This window comes from Chrysemys picta, chromosome 21 (assembly GCF_011386835.1).
Source record: "Chrysemys picta bellii isolate R12L10 chromosome 21, ASM1138683v2, whole genome shotgun sequence".
Classification (NCBI taxonomy): domain Eukaryota; kingdom Metazoa; phylum Chordata; order Testudines; family Emydidae; genus Chrysemys; species Chrysemys picta.
In genome coordinates, this window is record NC_088811.1 from 8,827,375 (window position 1) to 8,841,229 (window position 13,855).

The 13,855-nt window shown below is 55.8% G+C and overlaps 1 protein-coding gene across 10 annotated transcripts in view; it reads right to left on the reverse strand.

The window, feature by feature from the left end:
• AGRN (agrin) overlaps positions 1-13,855 on the reverse strand; it is a 223,979-nt gene that overhangs the window by 49,934 nt on the left and 160,190 nt on the right. For all 10 annotated transcript variants that reach the window (XM_065575200.1, XM_065575197.1, XM_065575206.1 and 7 more), the window contains 2 exons: positions 13,132-13,338; positions 5,670-5,891 (listed from right to left, as the gene is read on the reverse strand). In XM_065575200.1, the coding sequence (XP_065431272.1) occupies positions 5,670-5,891; positions 13,132-13,338 (429 nt within the window). The remainder of the gene's footprint in view (positions 1-5,669; positions 5,892-13,131; positions 13,339-13,855) is intronic.

Here is a 13,855-nt window from a genome sequence, read left to right on the forward strand (position 1 = left end):
GCTTGGAACTGAAACCAGACCCAGGCAAAAAGCCACCCGGCTTCAGGTCTCGTCGCACAAGTTTTTCCACCCACGGAAACGATCACAGTGTTGCAAATGGAGGGCGGAGACTTTGTGCTGGAGAGGGAGAGGGAAAAAAGGGCCCCAATCCTCAGCTGGGATAAATGAGTGCAGCTCCCTGACTATCCCAGGTATAGGACTTCAGAAGAAGTATTGTATATCCCTATAGCAATTTTCAACTCAAAGCACTTTACAAGCTAGCAAGAGCCACAAAGAAATGCAGCCACCTCTGGGGTGGAACACAGCAGCATTTTAACAGTGCACAGCAACACTCTAGGTCAGATTTGGGCAGCAAGTCCAAGGGGAATTCAGGCAGAAGAGTGAAATTAACCCCATGGCAACAGTATTAGACACTCATAATAGGGATCGTCAATGCCCGCGAGGGAACAGGCAAAGAAAAATAATGAAAAGATAAATGGGTGGGTTCCCCAGCTGGTGTAAATCAGTGTTGCTCCATGGAGATTTACGCCAGTGGAGGATCTGGCCCATTGTTCTACGTATTTCTCAATGTTCTGCGGGGACATGTTAACCCTTTAACTGCCACAGCCAAAGTTAACAGACCAGGTGTGTCTAGACCATGTGCGCTCACTGTGGAGCTGAGCGCGGTGTCTGTAGCACTCACCTGCTTCTGTGGGAGTGGAGGGCGAGGAAGAACCCATTGCCGCCGAGACACTCCAGAGACAGGCGCATGATAGAGAGTCTCTCCTATGAGGCCAGCACGTACATAACTGAACAGCTCTGCGGGCCAAGGCTGAACACGAGAGGGGCGCTGGAGGGGAGGGGGCTGAACGTCCCGAGAGTCATGGGAGCACCAGAGATAGCTGCATGAGTAACCTCTTCAGCAGCATCCATCAACACCTGCCTCCGACCCCAAGCTCTGCCTCCACTCTAGACTCCAGGGGCATGGGGGAACTGAAGGGGGGAGGCAGCTGTCTCTAAACCCAGTGTCAAGACAGCAGTCAAATGCCATCCAATCCCCCTACCCTGCCCTCCAGACACTCACAGGGAGCCCCAGTGAGTATGGTGGGGGCAGGAAGGAGCAGGGTGGGCAGAGAAGGAAGGAGACGCACTCGGAGGCAGAGAGGCTTAGCCGTAAAACCCATCAGGGCCGGGGTAATTAGGATGAAATGTTACCGGAGTTATATGCCATTACAGCTCTAAACAGGGCTGGAGCGAGTGCAGGGCCAGTGCAGTTACAAAGGCTGATAAATGAGTCCTGGTATCAGCAGCCACAGAGAGACAAGGCTACAACCCAAGCAGCTTGCAAATCTCCTGGAGGCAACATCTGGGAGATCTGCAGGGGAGCGGGGCGGCTGGGCAGGGGTTAGGCGACAGGGCTGTGGAAATGAGGGGGAGGGGAGGTTTTATCTTAGGTTCTAGATCCCGGGTGCTTCTGGAGCCAGTTACTCCCAGCGGAACGTGCGGCCGGTGCTGCTCAGCGGGGCAGTCCCACTTTCCCAGCCCACTCCAATCCTGCACCCTGCCGTTTGCAGAAGCTAACAAGGGGCGTGTCATTTAGCCAAACCCACTTGTCAGCCCCACCCTCACCCTACCCACCCCCCATTGAGAAAAGCAGGGCTGGTCTTCTCTCTAGAGCCTGACTGACACAGCCTAGGCGAGCACTCTACCCCATAGGGCTGGGGGGGGCTGCAGGGGGTTGAACCCCATTTTTTGGGAATGTACAGATCAGGACCCCCTGGAATGCTGTGAAAAAGAGAGATCACCCCACAACAGCCACCGCAGCCCACAGCGAGGCAAAGAACAGCCCGCAGCCAGTCTGGGCAGCCGGGCCACCAGCTCTTGCTTTGTGCCTCAAGCCAGCGAGTCATGGCTGTCACTTGGAAGGCATTGTCCCAATGCAGACGCTGCGCATCCCCGGCCTCAGGCCGCAGCGTGGTGTGTTGCGGGCCCCAAGGATTATTTTGGGTTCCATTGAGTTCCTGTAGGACAGGCTCAGAGGGCCCAGACTCTGCCCTGCATTTGCAGGGTCGTCATGGAGATACGGCAGCAGGAGACGATGGGGGCTGCACCAGGGGCAGCTGCAGGAGGCTGAAACGCAGGCTGGATTCCCAGGATGAAAAGACTCTCGGTGAGTCAAGCTCCGGCTTCAGGCAGAGACCAGCCAACCTCAACAAGAGGAGCCACTGACTCCCTGGGATGGAACACCCCTAAAACATGCCTGTGGATCCCCAGGTCCCAGCTTAGCCCCGTCCGTAGCAACACCAAGGAGAGGGCTGCACAAAGCCCGGGCAACTGCCCCACTGCTCTAGCAGCAGCTCTAAGTGCGGAGGAGAAGAGCAAAGTCTCAAGGCCAGGCCTGGGAATTCCATGGGAACAGGGAGTTGCTTTGAGGGATGGTGTCCCATGTGTCACAGAAAGCTCTAAACTCACCTCCAAGTGCAATAAACCCCTCTCAAGGCTCTGGCAGCATCGTGACCTGCCGAGCCCCCTTCTTCTGGTTTATCAGGATGTCCCCAGGACTGGATGTGTTTGTAATTCACAGTGACACGTCATCTCCCTCTCCCTGTATACGCTGTCTGCATGACGCACGTACCTCCCCAGCACACGCAGTCCTTCGCTGCAGGTGAGCCCAGAGCCAGCCAGCACCTCTGCTGTCACGGCCCTTGTGCTTTCAGTGATTCACCGGCTAACTTCCTCTCTCAGAGGAGCATCCCCTCCCCCCCTCCATTCGATTCACCAGGAATTTGGCTCGAGGAAGATTTTTCTCATTTTACTTTCGCGCAGCAGCTGTTGCTTTGGATGCGTGGGGGGAAAGATGCGAAAAAAGCCCAAACCCGTGACTGGTTAGCATGAGCTGTCGGCTGGGATGTTTCTATCTATAGCCTGCCATTTCCTGCCCACTGGTGGGTTTCAGAAGTGGGTAGAGAGGCACTCGAAGGCAGGATCTATGGGAAGATAGGCCCATGGGCGTGCGGGAAATTTCTTCCTGAGTTCCAGGAAGTCAGGGGCCGTTTATGCCCTAAAGCAGGGGTGTTTATATCCCTTTTACATGACAATCATCTCTCAGGTAACGGCAGATATTCTTAATGCACATATCAATGCCTAATCTGCTTCTGAAGCCTCCGGAACTCATTGCTATCCTATAGCAGTGAGTTCCATGGGTGAACTGTGCACACACATCCCTCTTTTCTAAGCATTAAATTGCCTTTCATCATAGTAAGCGTCCCTCCTGCATAACGCAGAGCTGCCATCTGTGCAGAAAGCAGTGATCCTATGCTCAGAAACTAAACAGCCAGCCTGAACTTTGGCTGTGGCACTCTGCATACCTTCCATAACCGCTCCCCTCCCCCCCCAGGTCATGGAGTATATAGCTGGGCATTAGCTCATGATAACCCCTGGAGCGTAGCATACAAGCATTCGGACTGCAAGCAGGATGACCCTAGTTTGTCATCAACACAGTTGGCTAAATCCCGCCTAAGCAACCTCCCTGACTTCAGTAGGGTGGCGGGGTTGGAACCGAGAGCAGATCACGGCTGAGGGACATAGAGCGCTAGGATTAAGGGACAGGGAGGGACAGCCATCCCTGGGCATTTGGTTTTTTCTTGTGGTGCATTCCAAAAGGTGCAGGAAAGGCGTTTACGAGATGCAGCAGGTGGATGGAGTGCCAGCGATCAATTATTCCTCCCAAGGCAGAGAAATGCCCTTTAATTGGATAAGGGGTGTACGCATTAGCTGGGGGGTGGAGGACCGAGCGAGATGGATGGTTTCTCTTGAACGGGGGCAGAGGGATGCATTTTGTAATTAAATCTGGACACCCCCCCCCCCCCCCCGCTATCTCCAGAAGAGAGACAAAGGGGGAGCAAGTTGCTCAGACAGCTGCTCCCGCATCTCGGCCCCAGCCGCTCCTGGGCAGCTCCCCCACTGTTCAAACTTTTGTAGCAGCTAATTGTCCTGTCTCAGACTGGTAAAGCAGCCAGGGCGGGCTTTGCGCAGGGAAGCGATGTACATGCATATTTCCCCTAGATGCTCCCCCCCATACCTCTATAGGGAGAAAGGGAAAATCACCACCCAGATTGGTTCCTTTCCCCAAATCAACCCCTTCTGCCGAGACTCTGTTATTTTTAAGCCATTGGAAGGTGAAGGAATAACCTTCCCGAGTGACAGGTACCAGTGAACTGCGTCATTCTCTCTGCTCGCCGGGGGGCCTGCTGATTTCATTGCCGTCTGCGTGGGCAGTGGGTGATCTAAGCGGGCACTTGCCTGGCAAGGGGAACAGCAGACACAGGCTCTGCTCCAGCCCCAAACCAGAGAAACACTCCTGGGGTGAGAAACGGATCGTTTCTGCACAAAGCACACTGCAGAATCTTTGTGTATTTCATTCAGCCTGGATCCAGCTTGACTCTCAAGTAACTGCGGATGCTTTGATTAACAGCCACAGCCACCTGCTCTGCAGCCGATTCCACCTCCTTTCCACGCACCTCAGCGTCCTTTGCAGCGCCTTTCAGTTCAGTTAGCCTAGCGAGCCACCCAGGATGGGGGAAACTGAGGCCCAGGAGAAGCAAAGCAGCAAAATCAGGAACAGAACCCAGGAGTCCTGACTCCTAATGCTTATTCTACCTGTAGGCAATGCTCCTATTGACTCACTCTTTCCAAGAGCAACCTCCCATGTTCAGTCTATCCCCACCCAGCTCAGTCCACCATTAGCAGCCCCCCTGCACTTTCTACAGCAGGAGGCCCTATGCCTGGATTACAGGGAAAGCCTCAGTGTTTTTAGGAACAATCTGAACACTTTGCTTCGCCCCCAGGCTAGGCAGGAGATTCCATCCCGCGGGGATGAGAGTAACCGCTCTCATCAGGAACATAAGTTGCTGGAAGGGAAGCAAGGCGTTCCTTAGGATCCACAGTGGTTCAGTGGTGAGAGCACAGGGCTGGGAATCTAGACTCCTGGGTTCCATCCCTAGCTCTGCCAGTGACTCACTGCACGAAGCTGGGCAAGTCACATGTCTGCGCTCTGCCTCAGTTTCCCCCTCTGTAAAACAAGGAGGCTCCTGCTACCTCACTGTGGGGGTTGGGAGGCTAAGGGCACTCCGTGTCTGCAAAGCATGTTGCATGCTCCAGGTGCAGGGGGTTAGAGGAATGCCCAGGCATCTCTCTTCACTGGACCCCTTTGTTCCTAGAGCTACTGTGGGGCCATCCCATGGGGTCAGCAGTCACGTGACCTAACACCTCACCCCACGCCAACTAGAGCTTCAGACTCCAACAGCAACCAGCACGGTGGGGCTGCAGTCTACCCGCAGGCCTGCTTGGAAGGGGCAGCCACCGGGCCCCACCCTTCACCACCATGGCCGGCGAAAAGGGCAGATCTGGTGGGATGCCAGCGATTCAGGTCCTGTGGAGCGGAAAGTCCCATTGCCTGCTGGGGTGGCGTGGGATGAGATGGGGCTGCAGCAGATCAAGGACTTGGGAGTGGAAGAGACATGCTGGGGCTGGGTGGAAAAGTCTGCCTGACTGGGGTGGAGAGCATATGTGGGGAGGGTCACTTGCTCTGTGTCCCCATAACCCGCCCCTGCCAGCTAGTTCTGAGCCCTCCTACGCCTCCCCCCTCCTGGCTTCCAGGTTCTCCTTCCACAGAGCCCCACCCCACTCACCGCAAGGCCCTTTGTGCTTCACTTTGATCTCCTTCCTGAGGACGCAGGCCATGGCGTCCAGCTCGCAGGGGTTGCCGTAGGTGCGGTTGTCGCTGCCACACACGGGGTCGTAGCGGCTGAGGCATACCTGCTGGCACTCGCACACCGCCTCCCGGTTCTTCACCACGCAGGTGGCCCCGAAGGTGCACTCCACACTCAGGCACGGGCTGGGCATGCCCAGGTCTGCACGGGGGCAGGAGAGAAAAAAACAACACATCAGCCACTCCCCCTGCCGCGGCCACTCCCTATCCGGCAGGGAGCAGTCAAAGAGCAACGCCCGCGCGCCAGCCCCCGCCAGGACCGCGCGGACCCTGGGCGGAGGAAGTTATGATGGTGTCACAAACACACAGTGCTCCTGTCACCCCCCTTGAGATCGCATGCCACCCTGGCGGCCCCGGTCTGGTGCCTGTCCCATACAGCAGCAGAACACCCTCCTCCCAGGACCGGGCCCTGGTCGACCTCAACTCTCCCTCTGTTATAGCCACTGTGCAGATCACAACAGGACAGGGGGACGGGGATCCCAGAGGCTCAAAGAGGGACCATAACAGTCTGAAAGTCAGGGCGGAGCAAAATCCATCCTGCTAAAAGCCTTATACCTTCAAGTGAAACACATCCCTCGCCCCAGTACACGCGCACACACACACACACACACACACACACACACACACACCATCCTTCGTACCAGCACACAGAACCCATCCCTCACACACACACACACCAACCCTCACACCAGCACACACACACAGAGCCCATCCCTCGCACCAGCACACATACAAAGACACACACACATATAGAGCCCATCCCTCGCACCAGCACACACACACACACCAACCCTTGCACCAGCACACACAGAGCCCATCCCTTGCACTAGCGTGCACACACACACACACACACACAGAGTCCATCCCTCGCACTAGCACACAGAGCCCATCCCTCGCACCAGCACACATACAAACACATACACACATATAGAGCCCATCCCTTGCACAAGCACACACACACACCAACCCTTGCACCAGCACACACACAGAGCCCATCCCTCGCACCAGCACACACTCACACAGCCCATCCTCCACACCAACACACACAGATACACCCACTATCCCTTACTCCAAAACACACACACACACACACACCCTCCCTCACACAAACATGCACACACACCGAGCCCATCCCTTGCACAAACATGCACACACACAGAGCCCATCCCTCACACCAACACCCTCCCCCCCAGCAACTGTATGTAGCAAGATCTAGCTTGCAATGGCACCGATACCTACATTAGGCTCTGATACACTGCGCTCCATCCTCGTCCCGTCTACTTCCTATTCTCACCCCCATCCTTTCATTAGGACGGGGGTGTGGTGGGAACCGGGGAGAGAGAATCACCCTCACTCCTCCCTGGACAGGTCGTTGCAGAGCTGCACTAGCCCAGGTTAAAATGCCAGAAACACGTGCAGCAGGGGGCCTGGGGCGGGCCAAACCGACTCACCCTAGTGGGTGCTGAGGCTTCCCTGGAGCATTGTTAGCCAATGCAGAGCGTGAAGGGCAGCCCTCCGGACTCTGCCCAAAGTGCAGGGCAGGAGGAGAGGCCAATGCATCTCTCGCCAGTCTGCGGGATCTCCAGACAGCTGCGTGTCGTGCTGCGAGTGGAGACGGGGTGCCGAGCCCATTCAGATGCAGAGAGCACCGAGCCCGACTATTCCTTCACCTGTGCAGTCCTTGCACCAGGGTAACTCACTGGCTCCGCTGCAGTGACTCCTGGTTTGCACCAGTGGCAGAAGCAAATCGGGCCCAGCATCCCTGTTCCACTGCAGACGCCACGGTCGCCTGCCCCCGGGACTTTTCTATTTCGATTTTTGTTAAGGGAAGAAATCCACACTCGTAACCCCCTGGGCAGGCAGTGGGACAAACAGCAGGCTGCATTTCCTTCACCGCCCAGAAGCTGGCGCTCTGGTTTAGGCTGCTTACAGGCCAGGCCAAGCAGCTAAAGGCAGGACTGTGTTAACTGCTGGGGGAGAGCCGGCAGTCCAGCCAAGGGGGCGCTCCGTGATACTCAAACCACCGCCCTGGGCAGCGAGGGGAGGGGAGAGAGAAGAAAAACTCGGTGTGAAACCCTGAAAAGGAAATGCGACGACAAGCCCAGCGGGGAAACGCAAGGTAGCAAAAGCCAGATGGATGCAACAGGGCACGCGTCGAGACGGACCCAAGCAAAACAAACACAGCGAGAACAGCACAGCCACAAACCAGCCCAGGGCGTGAAAGGCAAACTCCGCATGGAGAGCTGGGACGGGTTCCACCCGGAGACAGCCTGCCGGAGCCCCCCCCCCCCCCCCCCCCTTTCTGACTGATGGGAAATCGAACCCCGGGGTGCCTCTGCACAAAGCCGGGGGGTGTCAATGGTTCAGAGTGACAGGACCAAGCGTGTGCCTTTCAGTGCATGCTTCCTGCCAGCACCATGGAGAGATCCTGCCCATCAAGAAGCCAAGCTTGCCCCAGGCAGATGCTCCTGGCTCCAGCAGTGGAGAAGGAGCAGGAATGGAGGAGAGAGAGGGTCCCCACGTCTGGGGTGTCGCTCAGTTCCAGGCCTGCGATGGAGACAACTGCCAAGTGGGGTCTGGATCGAAGGGCTGGGCCGCAGGAGAGTCAGCCGAGGCTTCTCTCTCTCATCTCTAATACTCACTCGCCCCCCAATCCACACCCCCCCTCCAATTCTTCCTGCAGCCAAACGGTTTCCAAGCTTTTCCCCACGTGGTGCCGGTGCCTCTCTGGTGGCGCCAGCAGGCCTGCTGACATCTCTTGCTTTGGTTTTCTCGTTTTTAAAGACATGCTTCCCATAACTGCGCCCCGGAGTCATGCAGAGGCAGCGCGCTGAGATGGGAAAACGGCCTCTGCCCAACACAATCAGGCTGAACGGGGAGCGGCTGGATGGGAGGATCACAGGCCCGGAGCGGGGAGACAGCCGCTCTGACATTTCTCAGCCCTCGAGCAATTCAGAGCTGCAGTGATGCAGCAAACAAGGTTCCCCGGGCAGACTGATCCTCAGACTGACAGCTCCCCCCTCCACCCCCGACCCCCACTGAAATCAATAGGGGTTTTTCCATTGGTTTCAATGGGAGCAGAAGCAGGCACTTCCATAGCACCTACCATCCAAGGACCTTGGAGTGTGTTAACAATCAATAGGTAATTATGACTCCCCACCACCACCATCACTTGAGAGTCCACATCTCCAATTTACAGGTGGGGCCATATCTCAAGGGACCAGATTGTCAATCATGTGACTTGCAGGAACCTGGCCACCCACTGTGGTGCCCAGAGGGGAGCTGAGCTCTTTTGAAAATCTGTCAAGTGGAAGAGCAGTAAATGGCTCCTGGGACCTGCCTCCGAGGCCACTGCTCTGACCGACTGCACTCCCTGCCTGTGTTTGCAGCATCCAAGGAGTTTCGACGCATCCCCGTGCCAGCCGGCTGGGCTGCCATCTACCGAGGCGCTGTGTTGGTGTGCTCCCAGGGAGAAACCCAAGACAGGAGAAGGCTCCTTCGCCAGACTGAAGGAGGATTTAAAAATCGGCACGTTGCAACGTGCATCGGGAGACAGGTGGGGAGTTTTCATGTTCAGGGCGACACCATGCAGCACGCGCACTCCTTTCCACGCCCTGGGCTGCCTGGCGCGTACACGCACGCACACACAAACGCGCGCTAAGGAGGGGGATGGGGGAAAGCACGGCAATCTCGGGCAGCCAGGAGTCCGCGACCATGCCTGAGCGGGACAAACAGAAAAATCAACCAGGAGCAGCCCGAATTGACTCATCGGCCGGGAAGAGGCACCCAGGTGGCTTGAGAAGGAGAACGGGGTTCTCAGCTCACACGGATGGTCAGGCAAAACAGCAGCTGCCCACAACAGAGCCTGCAGTTGTGTGGCCATCCCCCCAGCCCCCGTCCATCTCAGAGAAGGAGATGCAAACTGGAGCAAGCATTAAAAATACTCAGTTACACTGCAAGGCACTTTCATTCCAGGCAGGAAGTGGGTGGATTGGTAAAAAAATGTGGGAATCTTTCCATCCCAAGGGCTTTTAACTAAGGCCAGGGAGGAGGAGAGTGAGGGGGAGAAGAAGAGAGAGATTGACATCTGAGGGAATGCTGTTGGCTAAGGAGAAGGGTAGAAAGCAGACCTCTGAGCAGAGACATCCCGGTTGGGAGCGGTAGGGTGCTGTGCGGATGCACGTCCTTTCTCCAAACAGGCAATGCTGTAAAACACAAGACAGAGAGAAAGAGAGAAAGAAAGAGAGAAAGAAAAAGAAAAGGAGGAGGAGGAAAACAGACAGACAACTACAGAGACCATTCCTCTGCCCCCCCATCAAACCCTGCCTCTCCCAAATTCCTAACCCCCTCATCCCATCTCCCCTCACCTAGAGGCGGCTTTCAGCTCCTACCGCCCTTGTTTGAAAGCCGAAAGGAACTTAAAAAAAGAATCCGTGATGGGCAGACTGGGCTATTTTGTCTGGCTTTGTTTCCTTCCCCGAGCAGCGGGGCTGAGAGTTCATTAGGCAGGTATCTGTGAAAGATTAAAGCATCATGTTGCCATGTTAATAGGCTGCCTTTCATTTCCTTCCCCTCCATAGGCTCTAGTTATGCTAAATCTTCTTCACTAGATGCTGGCCATCGGCGGCAATCTTCCTCCAGACGCTTGAGAGTTTGTAGGCAGCCCTGAAGGGGCTTTGATGTGCACAGCAGGGCATATGGCTGGATCCATGCTCCCTAAATCCCCCACTTTGGGCTGGTACCACTCCGCGGCTTCCGCCTGGCTGTAAAAGGAGATGCCCCCAGATTTCTGCAGAGAGGTTCCTATTCCCTGCCCCCACCTGGGCCCCCCCAGGGGAAGGGACGCTCTAGATCCCCGGGGCCTCCCCCTTGCTCCCTACAATGGAGACAGGAGGGAACATCAGGGATTGTAATGGGGATATGCAGGTGGGTGGGGGCACATGGAGGTATTTCCTTAGTACCAGTCTCTGCAGAGCAGGTCCAGCACAGACAGCATGTAGCCGGTTTCCCCCACACTGTCCCCCAGTGTGCCTCCACCCTGACCGGGCGGGACCCCATCTCTACGTCCCTGCAGTGACCCACGCTGCGGAGAAGAGGCAGGACTCGGGCAGAATGAATCTACAGGAGATTCTTTATGGAGGCTGGATCTCTAGCTCCCTTCTGGAGCAGAACAGGGCTGCCACACGGACTGAAATCTCCAAGTCTTGGCCGACCAAGCATCCAACTCTGCTTCAGCTCTCATGCTTAGCGTCACCTCGCAATGTCTCCCTAAGCCCTGGCCAGCACTGCCAGAAAGGAGAAGCTCGTGCTGGTGAGCGTGCTAGCCAAGACTGCACTGAGATCGCTACCTCATTCTACGCAGGTCACTTCTGCTCTGGCGCTGGGTTTGAACTGCTGCCCTGGAGGTGGAAGTCTCCACCTCGCACAGGGCAGGCAGCAGCTGAGGGAAGGAGTGGGCTGACGTGGAAGGAAAAGGCCTATGGTGTGACTACACTGCAGGGTGGTTTGCTAGGAGGCAGAACTGAGCTGTTGCATGGACTAAGATCTCCAAGTCTTGGCTGAGCAAGCATCAAACTCTGCTTCATCTCTCGCCCTAGATTTTATTTACTTTCCATCCCACGAGCACATGCTCTTGAAAGGAACAGTGGTGTGGGCCTGCTCTCCTGGCTGGCTGCATGGCCTGCAGGGAGAGGAGGAAAGGGAAAGCCATCAAATGAAGGAGAATCAAAACAGGAGGAGGAGAGAAGCTGCCCTGTATGGGATCGGGCAGGGTCGAGACAAGAATTGCAGAATCTGCCAAACGTTTGTTGCCAGGAGCCAGCAAGGAACAGACATGCTGAGATGCCGTGTTGCCAGATCCTGCTCTCACTGATGGTGGTGTAAATCCGGAGTGACTCCACTGAAGCTAGCAGAGCTGCTCCAGATTTACACCCTAACAGAGCCATCGGGCTGGATTTTCAGAAGGGCTGAGCTATCAGGGTTTGATTCCAAGCCCATTGGAATCAATGGAAAGACTTCAACTCTCTTCAATGGGCTTTGGAACCCAAGGAACGGAACTTGCGAAGCAGCCCAATGCGGGGAAGGAAGGAATATAGCTTGGGGAAGGAAAACAAAGTCTAGAGCTGCTGACTGTCACAATTTTAGCGCAAGTCTTGCAGTAGTTGCTGTCTTACCTAAAGCCCCAGCTCCTGGAATCCTGTGAATATGTGAGAATCTATTCGTTCACTCGAAAAAGAATAGCAGGTTTCTAGTCTTCGTGGTTGCAGAGAAAAACTTGAAAAAGTGACTCCTAATGGTTCCACAACCAGAAAAGCTCCCCAAGCACAGATTAAAAAAAAATATCCCATGATTCTATTATGCCAATCAGTGACTGACAAATGATTTTTAAGCTGCCAGGGTTGGTAATATTGACTCTGACACCAGGAGCGCAAAGCCAGCCAAACAGTCCCGAAAAAGTGGGGTTCATCTAAGAATCTTCTCAGAAGGTTTGATACGATACAAGAGCAGTTCGAAGATACACCTGTATTTTTTCTATAATAAATTAAAGACAACCTGAAATCAGCAATTCTTCCAACTGATGCCAGTCAGTGGGCTGACTGTGGTTAGCCCATCCAGTTTCCTGGGCAACAGCTGAATTTCGTACCCGGTGGCTTCCACAGCCATAGAAACCCAGGCCCCCATCCTATCCCACAAACCAGATCTCTTAAAATAGCCTTCATCAGGTCAAAAGACCCCCCCAGCTCCTACCCAGAATGAGACAAACACAGACGAGACCATCAGAGAGGAGCAGCACTGGGAAGAGTTCCTCATGGCGGGCACCTAGAGCTGAGAAAGGCTGGAAAGCATGGCAGGGATAGCAATGAAAGGGACTTGGGAGACTGGCACTACCCCAGGAGGCGGGATGGGCAATGAGAGCTGCTTCTGAGTTGGGTGATACAGCGTGTGCGCCTGGCAGGGAGCAGGTGGATGGGGGACATGGACCGAACACTCAAGATGCTTCTTGTTATTATTGTTCAAAGCACTTTTTTCCCCTCCGTTACAGGACACATCGGACGCAGACGACACCGGAGCAGAGAGGGAGAGAGAAACAGCAGCAATGGAGAGAGAGGAGAGAGACACATGGTACTTGGGATCAGGCAAAAGGAAGAAGAGGAGGAGGGGCTGGATCTTACTGTAGGTCATGAAGGGGAAGAAGGGCTGCCTAGTGGCTACAGGGACATGGACACGACTTACCCCTGGCGCCGGGACAGCACAGCTCCTCCTCTGCCCTGTTATGTGTGAAAGCAGGAAGGGGCGTGGGGCATTTTCCTGCTGGGGGTGGGTAGTAAAGGAGGCGGGGGGAGATGCACGGGTACAAACGGGACCGCCGCGGTGCCGCTTACCACAAGGGCCCTCGTGCTTCACGGGGATGGCGGCTTTCTGCTGGCACTCCGCCTTCTGGCGCTCGCAGTCGTTGCTGTAGGTCCGGCTGTCCCTGGCACAGACGGGTCGGTAGGCGCCGTCGCAGGCAATGCGGTCGCAGGAGCAGCGGGCGGTGCCGCGGCGGTTGAGGCACACAGCGTTGAACTTGCACTCGGCCTGGCACTTGTCTGGAACGGAAAGAGGGAGGCGCCGCTTACACCCTGCGGCTGGGACGCAGGAGTCGGGCTAGCTGGCGTTGAGCTGCTAGCAAGGCTCCCAACTTGGGGGGGTGCAGCAATGGGAGGGGGCCTGTTGCCAAGGGGACCCCGGTGGGGAATAGGCTGAGGACCACGGATCTATCGCATGCTATAAGGAAGAGACCTGTGAAGAGGGGACCACAAGCCTGTGGAAAAGCTCAGGTTCACCGGCCGTTTGCTGGCTCCGCTCTAAGGTGGCTGCTGATCCCCAGAGCGACTCCCAGGAGCCCTGCGGAAGGACCAGCTGGGCGAGTTCAGAGAGACCGAGGTCTCTGTTCAATTTTATCTGAGCCTCCCAAGCTCAGGGGCGTTCAGGTCAATACTCCTGGGTACAGCCCAGCTCCCGCTGATGGACGGATGTGTAGATTCGGAAGCAACAGTCCCCTCCCCACCCACCAGGATTATTAAGTCTTCTCTGCTGCCCCTAGTGCCAGGGCCACCAGAAGAC